At 38.2% G+C, this 12,508-nt stretch overlaps 1 protein-coding gene across 1 annotated transcript in view; it reads left to right on the top strand.

Annotated features, from left to right (window-relative positions):
• Positions 1 to 12,508, top strand: part of OTUD7A (OTU deubiquitinase 7A) — a 65,942-nt gene that overhangs the window by 27,021 nt on the left and 26,413 nt on the right. Inside the window, exons 3-4 of the mRNA XM_035553923.1 lie at positions 1,386 to 1,540; positions 11,642 to 11,824. Coding sequence (XP_035409816.1) covers positions 1,390 to 1,540; positions 11,642 to 11,824 — 334 coding nt within the window. The 5' untranslated portion in view covers positions 1,386 to 1,389. The remainder of the gene's footprint in view (positions 1 to 1,385; positions 1,541 to 11,641; positions 11,825 to 12,508) is intronic.

Below are 12,508 nucleotides of genomic sequence, written 5' to 3'. Positions count from 1 at the left end.
TGATTGGGCCTCAGTATCCCAGTGTGAGAGCAGCCAGGTGATAATTCCCTCACCTGGATGACAGCTGTAACGTTTCTGCATAGTATGAGCATTCTGGTTACAGAGGGAAGTCTGAGAAACTGGAGGGCCATCACAACAAGGCAGGAAACCCTTGAGGAGAAGGGGGAGTTGCCATTCTCAACTTCCCCACAAACTGGCTCGTGGAGAAGAGCAGAAAGGTGTAATTGTTAGTTGTCTCCATGAGATGGTTCCCTGAGTACTGGGATGGCAGCAATACAAGGGCTAAATACCAGATTAGACTTGAGGCCATTGCTTTTAATATAAGTCTCCCAGGTAAGGAAAAGAACACAGCAAAGAGGAGAAGCAGGAAGCAGACATTAAGAAGCCCTGGAATTTGCTTATCCTGGCCAGCAACTAAGCACCCACCAGTTGCTCAGTCCCTAACCCCATGGCAGGATGGGGGAGAAAATTGGAAGAGCAAAAGTGAGGAAGAAGTCATGGATCAAGATGAAGGCAATTTAATTAAAATGAAGGAAAGAGGAGGTGGGGGGGAAAGCAAGTAATGCAAAGACATTCACTCGCTGCCTCCCACGAGCAGACCGATGCCTAGCCAGTCTCCAAGCAACAGCTACTTTGGAAAGAGTCTCCTCCACTTCTATCGCTGAGCGTGACATTTACGGGGTATGGAATATCCCTTTGGTCAGCTGGGGGTACCTGTCCTGGCTGTGTACCCCCAGCCTCTGGGTGGGCAGGGTGGGAAACAGAGAAGGCTGTGGTGCCGTGTAAGCGCTGTTTAGCAATGCCCAGAACATTGATGTGCTATCAGCACCATGTTAGTCACAAATTTGGAAGTTAGTAAAGAAAATTAACTGCATCCAAGCCAGACACGGTGCAATGGGGAAACTATAAATTATGGAAGTGGTATTGACAAGACAAATAAAAGAACAGATAATAAACTCTGTTGTATGTATGTTACTAAGTAAGGCAAAAAAGAGCTCTAGACTAGTCAAACATTTAAATACTTGCTAAACTTCAGTGTACGAACAGTTCTGTCCTTACAGTCAGTGATATGATCTCTGTGTTTTGAACGAACCATGCCTATGCTTTGCTGGATTGGAGTTGTTGAGTTGCAGAATTACTTAGAAGCTGCACATAAGAAAAAATAAAAATATGAAATGTTAAGAAACAGAAAAACATGCAGACAGTGCAAGTGATCAAGAGCTCCTAGGCTAAGGCAGAGATGAATGACAAATACTGTTTATTTTAATGTAGTAACTTGAATGTTTTAGCATTTTTATTAGTTTTGTTTGGTGCAGAGAAGAAAAATGTCATTTACATCAATTTGGCATATATTCCCAAATTCTGTTTCCTTTTCTCCTTGGCAGATGGATGCCTTCTAGCCAACCGGCGAGTCCTGCTGCTGCTGCGTGCCTGGCAGCATCTCTGGATGATCACATGACTCTTGATATGGATGCAGTCCTGTCAGACTTTGTTCGGTCCACAGGGGCAGAACCAGGTCTGGCAAGAGACTTACTGGAAGGTAAGCTTTCAGGACACAAATATTTCCTATCTTCACAGCTTTCTTAAAGCAAGAACCAGTAATAAAAAGAGAACTTGAGCCTCTAGAAACAGACGTTTCTTAGTATTTTGGTTAGTTAAGCCAACTCTCCTAATAAGTTGGCTATAGATTTTATCAGAGTAGGCGTTTTCAGCAAAAGCCTTAAAAAAAAATAAATTCTTAGACTGCAGAATTTAAAATTATTAACGGTAATGTGTTAAATGTAGATATCCTACCCAGGGAATGGGGCTGTAGCTTAATTTTGTCATTTCCAGCTGCCTAGAAGCAGCTGTAAATGTTTGGCTCACTGGGCAAAGCAGCTAAGTTGAGTCTGAGATGGTCTTACTGTAGAGTGAGAGAGGAACCAGAAATGTTTTTGAGGCCCAGATTAATATGCATGCCTGGTTGGAACCGGTGTGGGAGTCAAATGGCTAGGTTGGAAAACACCTAAGAAGCTGTAGCAGAAAAATAACTGAGTGTTCTTAGTAATGTTATTGTAGTTGGTATAAGTTTATAAGCCTAAAAGTGGAAAAATAGCTTTGATTTTGAAGGCATTTTTAATGGTATTTTTTTTTCTTTTTTCTATTTCTTTTGATGTGAGCTAGACAAAATTGTGAGGATGGGAAGTTAGAAATGACTTGGTGGTATCTATGTCAATTGCCATGCAGTTCTGTGGGCTAGGTATATGCACATTGGACTTTTTCCCTGAAAGATTTTTAATTTAGTATATTTCAAGAAATTTTATGCTAAATCAAAGTAATTACTGAACAACCACAGCAGACTTTGGGGGTAAACATTGGGGTATATATTTACTTTTTGCAAAAGCAGTTTCACTTTATAGTATTTATGCTAGAAGTTCTTTGTGGGGAACACCATGAAGTTTTTCTCGGCACTATTGGGACAGATTGTCAGTTATTGGGCTGATAGAAAATTGCCAAAATTTGAAAAGCGTTTCTGTATATTAGAGGTGATTCAGAAGTGTTACTTCTTTTCCGTGCTATAAAGGATAATGCGTCCAAATAAATACAGAGTAGTATTTTTCTGTGTTGTACTTTTAATTTGTGGAGATGAATAAATTCACACCATACATATTAAAAAAGAAATAGGGAATGAGCAATTTAATTTTCTGAACAGGCTAATAGGCATATGCATTTAGTGCCAATTATTTCCTCCTACACAGGAATATATCACGGTAAAACGCTTTGCTGCTAGTTCTGGACAAGAATGTGCTCACAGGAACATTTCCTCACATGTAGTTATGGATGCATTTGGTGTAACAGCTGTTAACACTGGCTATGTCTCATTCTGTGGGTCAATAATTTATCCGGTGGTTTCTCACTTGTCTAAAAAGGACACAAAAGAGACTGCCATGCTGACACCACTGTTACTGTCCCAAGTAGCTGTCACAGTGCACAGGTGTTGCAGTGTGGAGTTGACAGGCTCTTGCTGACATGCTGCTGTAATGTGGCTGCTATCATATGATTAGAATCATAGAATCATATATTTCACTAGAATCATATATTTCCCCCAGATAAAATGCAGATAATGTCACAACCTTGTTTAGCTCAGTTTGCAGAGTGCTCACTGGACTGTTAGGTTTGCATCTGATCTGGGGTCAGGAGGACTTCAAAGTAATGTCCAGGCAATGTTGTAGACCTTTCTTTCTGAACTCTGAAATGCACACCTGTGTTCTCCGTGCTCTGGACTCTCTGAGCAGTGCTGAAAGCCATGAAATAACTTTGTAAAGATGAAAAATATTCAGAAGGGCAACCTCCCACGTGATAATGCACACAGCTATTACAAATGTCCTACACCTGGTCTTGGAATGATGTCAGAAAACTAACTTCAATTAAGAATTTGAAAACAAGTGTACGCATTTTGAGAAGTTTCAAGATTTGCCTGTAATTTGTATTCCTCAAACATCTGTAATAGAGAACTTTGAGTCAAAAAAGATTATTTGTATAGACCTTCATTTCCATATAATCACAAGTTTTAGTTCTTATAGGACCTCATAGCCCTTCTCTCTTCCTGATCTGCTCACAAATTCTCTTCTTACTACATGCTCAGACTGAAATGTTCAAATTGTGCTTCTTATGGAAGGTTCACTTCTTTTTCAGAGCCATTTCTAATAACATTTCCTTTCTTTGACTTTTGTGGAAATTTTTTTGAATTCCACTCTTGTGTAGACCATCTGGTACGATCCCTGCAGTTTATTTCTGTTGAGCTTTGTATTGAGCACAGTTCGTTGTCTGACCAAAACATTCTGCTTGTTGTATTTGACACACCTTCCATGAAGTGTCCATTCTTAATTTGAAATGAAGATATAGAGAGATGAAAAAGGTATTTTCAGTCCTTTCATATTTTTATAAACTTTGACTTGGTTCTAATTTGTGTCTAGCTCTTTTTGCCAGCTATTAGTATCATAAAATAATAATAAAGATGTAATTCAGTTTCTTTTCTATCTAATTTTGATAAGGTAAACATGGATTTCCAAGTCTCACTTTATGTTTCTGTATTTTCTCTGTCATTCAAAGCAATGTAGAAAGAAATGCTTTGGTTTTGTGGGTATATACCTTTTTAGTGTTACACAGAGAGCAAAGATTGCCTTTTTGCAATTACATTACATATGCTGCTGTTTGTATCCTTGGCTAAGTTTGCCTTGGTATTGCACGGGGAGCTTGTGGTCAGTCTGTGCCCACTTTGACATTCCAAAGTTAGCAATTCTAGAATTCTGTGTACTTGCTTAACTTTTATGGAGTTTGCATTTCACAGACTCAAAATCAAAGCATGAGAACTTTGCCATGTGCATCTGAAAATAGATATAAATGCTTTAAAAAGCTGCATTAAAATTAAAAAATGGGTTTGTTTTTCATAGTTCTGCCTAAGAAACTCTAATAGGTCACAGATGTTATTATTAATTCAGTGATTTTTTTAAATTCAACTGTGTATAAATATTGAAAACAATAAGGCCTTTTTCCAAGTTCAATATAACAGTGGCAAAGTTTATGACTTGATTCATTTGTAAATGTTGTAGCTTGACTATTCCAAAACACTTTGGTTTTCTAAGACTTCCTTGCAAACAGGTGAATTCTGCAGAAAGGGAACAGTAAAAGGTCATTAGATGTGGCTGTCACCTGCAAACCAAAAATCTGTAGGAACCTCACAGCATACTGGTTAAAAATAAGAGATCTGGTGTGGCAAGTACTTTCTGAGACTTTCCCAGGTCTGCATTAACTAGTTGTCCTTATGCCTCAGGAACTTTTACATCAAGCACTGCAGATCTGCATTGCTGCCATTCTTTTCAGTGGGTAAGGCTTACAACTAGAGAAGGTATGTTTTCAGCGTGTTTTCTGGACCAGCCAGGTTACTTTCATCATTCTTTTCAGTTACAAGAATAGCTTTTTATCAACACTGATAAAATTCTTAGCTACTATTATGGCTGAGTTATTAAAATTGGAAGCACTATTCTGTCAGCTTGGTTATGATTACAAGACTTTGCAGTATTCCTCCTCCTTGTTCAGGACTCCAGGGAGGATGCTTGCTTGATAGCAATTTGTACCTTCTTCTCTAGTCTTACAGAGACTTTCAAGTAACACCCAGTGGGAAATAACTTTTGAGAGCCTGGCCATCTACAGATAAGTGTCTTCAAATTCATGGCATTTCCGAGACATCATTAATCCTGATGTTTTTATGTTAATAATTAAGAGACAAGTAAAGGATAATTAATGTATCCCTATGGAAATAAAAGGACACCAAAAAATGTTTGCTGACTGTACCAGATAATAAATAACTGTGCCTTGAGGAGAATATATGAGCACCACATATGTCAGCAAACTACAGAGTAGGTAGAATGACTCTGACAGTTGCTCGGCTCTCTGAGTAGCATTTGACTCTGAGGACATGGAAACTGGATCTGATATTACACATTGAGATAGTTCAGGAATCAGTTAGGCTTGAAGCAGATCACTCTGTATCAAAAACATCTAGAGACCCAAGATTTTGTCTCTATGCTTTCAAAGACTATAGGAGTTGGGGGGGATGTCACAAACAAAAACAGATTTATTCAACCAACCTGCCTGAAAATGTTCTGTGTAATTAAGACCTACACTGTCTTCATTAGATTAGCCTTGTCTTTGGAAATTAGAAATCTAGAAAAGCACCATATTCTATTCACTTACATGTACAGTGTTGTAGCAAAACGCTGCATCAGAATGAAGTAATCTGTCCCCTCAATCTTCAGTACTTGGGAACTCTGCCTCTGTTGCTGTTTGATTGTACAGGTCACCAATACCACGATTTCAGGTCTCTGGTTTTGGTACTAACTTGCCTTTCTGCTTCTGTATTTTTCAGTGTTTAGTGCTTGATCACCGAAAGCATGTCCTGAGCCTTTAATTTCATTCAGAGGTACATTCCTCGTGCACTGATGTACATCAGCGTAAATGATTCTGCTTAAGCACTAGTAGTTGCATTCTATGAGAATAATGATGCTCACTACTGACTTTAATAGCCAGCTTTCCCTCTTATCGTGTCTGCTGCAGCATAGGGATGATCTATGAGGCGATTTACCTTAGATATAAGAATAGATTCTTAAGAACGTAAGAAGTCTGTGGAAAAAATTTATCGTACTTCCTGTTTTCCTTTCTGATTCTAGTTGAAAAGAAGAGAAATCAGTGATCTGAAATAGTCTTCTACTTCCACTGTGCCGGGAGCATGCACTTACCTTGTGCTGCTACATGTATGAAAACAAAAATAATTGGAGAAGTTTTCATGGCTGTCTGACCTAAAACTCTAATGTTGACCTTCTGTATTGACAGACCTTCTGTGTAGGTGTGGAGGAACTTGAAGATCACAAATAAATCAGTTATCATATTGTGAGCTTTCCAGAAGCAGCAGGTGCACAGCAACGATCACTTGGTTAATATGGAGGACCCTTTAAGGGATAAGGGAAAAGGTATAGGTTGAAATATGTTAAAATGCCAACAGTATAGACAACTATCAGGAACTGAGGGATTTGTGAAATTCAGTGGCAGTAATAACACAAATATAAAATAAGAAAGATACCAAACTGCATCAAAAATAGTATATTTAGCTAAAAAGCTGTGCTTTTATTTGTATAAATGGTTTCATTCATTTACATAAATGATAACTCAGCATTTATTTGTATAAATGATGATACCTTTGTTTTTCTGCTTGACTGTTTAATGGTGAAGTATAACAGAGATATATAAAAGTAATTGGTGTTTATCTCCAGCTTTATGTAGAGCTTAATTGAGGTAATGAATGTGTAGTTCAGCTAACAGAAATCAGGAGATTGACTTCCTAGTCAAGAAATGTCTCTGGTAAAGGATACTGACCCCATGGAAATTGAGAGATGCAGTAGAAAGATGGTCTCCCTCTGAGAATAGTGTATATAAGCAGAATTCAAAGAAAAGCATGTAATTAATGGAGGGAGAAATTTACAGTACTGTCATGTGGTTGAACAAAACCAACTCCCCCAAAATAGCCTCCTATTCTCTCCCTTAGACGGTTCCTTTTATAAGTCTCTTGTGGAAGGCTTGGCAAAGGGAAGAGGAAGCTGAGCAGCTATCAATGTCTTGTTACACAGAGATCAAAATGGTTATTTCCAGCTGTCTGCTCAGCTTTGAGTGAGTTTGCATTCTAGCCGAAAAAGAGAAAATGTTAACAAATTGTCCTTGCTGCATTATTTTATTTGATAACCAAACCTAAATTTCATTTTAAATCCTACGGTCTAATATTAACCTAGTTTTGCATATAAGCTTTTCAGAAGGAATACAGCTGATCTAAAATTCCTCTTGCTGTATGCTTGTTAGTATTTCTGTTAATCTGCATCATGCCAAATAGGAAGAAATGGCGGGATTTTACCTGACCTTGTGGGTTGCTTTATTAGCAGAACAGACTTCCTTACAGGGGAAAGAAGGCGATGGTGGACTTCGTGTCTTAAATGGCTGTCAAGTTGGGGGAAGTTTTAATCATTGTCCATTAGTGTAGTGGCACAAAATGAAGATATTTTATGTTAATGAAAACTAACAATTAGTTAATAGTCTGGAGGGACAGAAGTTGGTTACTATTTCTCCGAGCCTTTCTAGCTTATCCATCTTTTCCTTTTGACTTGTAGGTTTAATAAATAAATGTTGTTATCCAGTAAAAGAGCTCCTAGGAGCTAGGAATAACCGAAGAGGTAAAAAGCTTTTGCAGTTGAAAGGTGTATTAGTGTATTCTGTAGCCACTTCTTGTTTCCTGGAATTACGTTTTGTTTGTTTTTACATTACTTATAACTTTGCCTTGTACCTGTAATCCAAATTCTAAGTATCTGGAGAGAGTCCTATGAAAAAACTTCCTATAAAATTGTGAGGGTAAAATGCCAGAACTCCTCTAGTTCAGAACAGTTCTTGTAACTTCACCAGCACATACACCTGGAAACATATGCTGCATTAAAAAGATGAAAGTTGGTCATGGTTCAGCTGAGACATTTAAGTAAGGGCTCCCGAGTGTAGATTTGGTCAAGGTATTAGAATGATTGAACAGTGTTGCCTGTTGTATAAAGGTAATAATTTTGCCTTTTGGTCCTAAATAAGATTGAAGATCTCATAATTATTGGCAATTATGAATCCTGTCTCCCAGCAGCATCTCACAAAACACCCAGGTATACAAGTACTCAGGGAGAAGTCCTGTCTGTGGCAAAATATACTAGCAGTGCTCAGCTTTTAATTCCCATTGTGTCAAAGGTGAACATTGTCCATTTCCTTAAATATACAGGGTATTACAAGCACAGAAATTAACATCAAACCTAGACAGGACAAAGTTGAGACAGATAGGGAAAGGAAGAATTTTAAAGTGTTTCCTGTGTTTTAGAGAGCTAAGTCAGTTCACAGCCTTCAAGCCTTTTTGAATTCTGCGAAATTGAATACCCATGTAACTCAAGGAACAAAAACTGTTCTCGTGCTGCAGTTGACCACATATTGGTCCATGTTGGGCATATCGTTGTTCATGAGGAGTTCTTAATGTAGAATTCTCACATTTCTCCTCTCAGCCTTGTAGCCAACGCTTTCAGCTAAGAACTCTTTCCTGCTTTCTTGGAAGGAGGACAATGACGTAAAAATTAATAGTTTTTACCATGCTTAACTGCTCAAAGTCTAAGCTGAAGGATGGCACAGAACACTGATGGAGTAAGAGCCTTGATTTTGTACTTAAAACTACTTTATACAGCCTGCCAAATACTGGATTTATGTCTGGTTATTTGTAAACATCTCAGACTGTATCTCTGTGCAGGTCATTTGTATCCCCATAAGGGGAAGGACAGCATGAATCACGCATTCCTGCTGAAAGCTCACGTGCCTGTTAATTGGTTTGTTACCAAGCCACAGTACAGTCTCGTGTGAAATGCTGGTTGAGAATCATGGGCTAAAAGAGATGCTGTTGCTCCCACCTCACAGCTGATACTTCCCATTTGTGGGACAGCTGCTGTTCCAAGAACACCTCTGCATACCATGGTATGGGATATTTGGGATTATGAGAGTCACAAAGTAGTGACTCTGCAGTAGTTCTTGAAATGATCAGGATGCCATTGAAAACAGGATTTGCCAGCAAGGCAGTTCACAGCCTTCAACCCTGTTTTGTAGGCAGGGAGGCTTAGTTTGATTATTGTTGTTGTTATTTTTTTTAATAGGGGATTGGTTCAGTGGGAGCTTTGCATTAGTGTTAGTAATACTGGGATTGTGATTTTTTTTTCAACTTCATGAGTAAATTATATACACAATAACAGTAAAATGTTTAAGAAATGTTAGCAAAAATGTTACATTTTTGGTACCATTTCTCCAGTCGTCGTCATCTTGTTTTCTAAATGCTATTGCATTTACATGTGATTTTTCATTAACTACAACAAAAAACTGGCATTGAATGTAAAGTAGATGGGCAAATACTGTATTTGATTAGAATGGTTATAAATCCCAGAAGGTGTGTTCACTTCAGTTTTACTGCCATTTTGCTAAAATACTAATTTTGCTTTCTTATATTTATTTTGAAAAATGATGCTCTCTCTTCCACATAGCTTAGTTCAGCATTGTCTTCTACAGACCTCATTTTTATTTTTGTAAATACAACATCTAATTTTTTTCAAGTCACTTTCTCTCTGAGCTGTGTAGCATTTTGGCTTCTTTTTTATTGTTTTGTGAAAGTTTCACATTCATTCTTACTGGATGTTTTTATTGCTTTTGCTTCTTAGATATAGGCACTAGCAGTTCTTGAACTGTCAACACAGGCTGCATCACAATTTGTTTAACTATCTCTAACCTCTCCCTTCCCCTTCCGCATCCTTTTTCTTACATGTTTTTGGTCCTGATAGGGACTTAGACTGCGTTTCCTGCCCTTTTTAAAATTTCCTTTGCTGAAGTCCTGCATGTGTGTTGTTGCAGGTTGGCCTTCACTGTGGTCCTTCCTATTTAGATCTTTCCTTCTCAGATTGCATCCTTTCTGGCGTGTTGTTTATCATTATACCAAGAATTGCTGGTGACCTTTCAAATGTTCTTTTTAACATATTGGAGTAGGAGGATATTTGAAAGCTGTGGGTGTGGCTTTGTAATTGCATGCTTGCTATTCCTACTAATTAATGATGAGTGTCCTCTCCTTCTCTGATGACTGTTTTTAAGAATTGAAAGAAAACAAATTTATTAACTGTTGCAATGCCACTAAGTGATGCCATTTTAGCAAAAATAAAAAAGCAAAAAAAAAAAAAAAAAACAAAGCCTGAGTAACAGCACATCACTCAGGTCTTGCCACCTGAATGTTATCACCTGAAAAACATAAAATCTAGTAACAGTGCAACTAGTGTAGGCTGCTGAACGGGTGCCTGATCTTTGTTAGTAAAGCCTGTCAGGTGTGATCTGACAAAGCATGTGCTTAACTCGGAGCAAGCAAGGATTACTCATGTAAAGCATTAAGAGGTCTCTGTCCTCACAGCACAACGGAGCTGAAGACTTGACTGGAGAAACACTACGTAAAAAAAAAAGAAATAAATAATGGACACTTTTTCTCCATTCATGATTTCTGGTCCAGTTTTAATTGTGGAAAAAGAAGGGTGAATAAAGATGTCTAAGCACTGTGAACACTATCACAAAGCCTGAGTGATGCTAGTTCTATTATCTTTATGAAGGAGAGTTCTAAAAAATCAGTAGGTGATATTGTTGAGCCAATGCAATGCAAAACTCCAAGGTTCCTAGTGCTTTTCTTTCAGATTTCAGTTTTCAAGCTGATCAGATTATTGAAATGCAGAGTGAGATGGAAATAAATGTACTAACAGAAAGAAATCAGGACTTTGTCAGGGTTCACTCAAACTTTTCCAAGAGAGCTTTGAAATTAAAAACAAGCAAAAAACCTCACCAACCCGTTATTTAGTTGGATTGTTTTCTCAAAAATCTGTGCAAAAGGTAATGTTTAAAATCCTACTTAATTAAATTTCTAAGTTGTCTGTACACAATTCACTCTCTTCCACAGAGGTTTTATTAGTTTGTTCAGTGATTTAGACAAAAATCTATTTTTGAATGTGAAATTTTTAATAACAGTAAAGAATGTAAAAGGATGTGACACAACTGAGAGACAGTCACTACAGTCTGAGTGTGGTCAGTGCGCTAGAGAAAAGCATAAGGTCAGATCAGCCCCTGAAAATGGAAATGCTGAAGCATTGCAAAAAATACAAGCAAACATACAGCAGTGGATGGGTGCAGAAGGCTGCAGGTTCTGTAGAGGTAAAAAATAAAAACAAAACAAGAACACATTTAAAAAAAAAAAAACTGGAAATAAGATATAAGAAAAATAAAATAGAAAAAAAGGTTCACATCTTTGCCCATTTGCTGTGTACTTTCAAGGTGTTTATCAACTGCATTTTTGTTTGGGGAGGTGCAGCTGTAAAATGTTTTATCCAAGGAAACCTCTCTTTCCCTGCTGATGCTTTAAGTGGGCATGATTTCTCTGTTGAAGTTGATGTTTTACGTGCACAGGAAGATGTTTCCAGGTTCCAAGCCTGGTGACGTACAGATATGAGCAGAATGTCTTTTTGCTGTTTGGCAGGCAAAAACTGGGACCTGACAGCTGCTTTGAGTGACTATGAGCAGCTCCGGCAGGTGCACACCGCCAACCTGCCGCAGGTGTTTAACGAGGGCAAGCACTGCAAGCAGCCAGAGCCAGAGCAGCCCCCTCAGGTGACAAAGGCTGAGCGGCCCTGCCTGCAGAGGCAGGATGACATTGCTCAAGGTAAGAGCTCTTCTTGGGGGCTTCTGTGGGCAAGCAGCTTTCTAGCTTGTCTGCTGGTGAGTTGTGCTTGTCTGCGGGGAGCTGGAAGTCATCGTCCTTCAGGCTGTGAGCTGTGTTACTGTGATGGGCTTTGCAGTACTGCTACTGGACCCTGTGTTCCACATTTCATTTGTCATGAACTTTTCCTCAGCTCTGCAAATTACGTTTTTAATGAGCAATTCAAGTACAAAAATGCATTGTTCCTAAGCAGTCCTGTGGTATGCATAAAGGGAGTTAATAAGAGGGTGTCAAAGACCACTACTGTATGTAGTTTTCTGTGCTTCATGAGACCAAAAAAGGTTAATAATAATAATAAATTTTTAAAGTGGCATTTCAACCTTTGCATTCTTTTTCATAGTATGTGAGTAGTGTGTATGAAATCTATGAATTTCAGTTCTAAAATCTTGTTCTTTTATGGTTTTCCAGAAGAAAGAACAGCCCTACTCAAGCCTCACCAAATAGAAATTTAAACCTTAAGAAGAAAAATGAGTCAGCTACCTCTAGCAGTTGATTTCCAGTACAGCATGATAAGCATTAGAATTTACTTTCTTGCATGCAGTTCTTTTATAGGTTTTATTGCAGACCCCTATTTTGCTCAGACTGTTGGAATGCATTTCTTTTTCATACTAATTTATCAAGGAACTG

Source organism: Cygnus atratus, chromosome 11 (assembly GCF_013377495.2).
Source record: "Cygnus atratus isolate AKBS03 ecotype Queensland, Australia chromosome 11, CAtr_DNAZoo_HiC_assembly, whole genome shotgun sequence".
Lineage (NCBI taxonomy): Eukaryota > Metazoa > Chordata > Aves > Anseriformes > Anatidae > Cygnus > Cygnus atratus.
This window is presented reverse-complemented; position numbering and strand designations above follow the sequence as displayed.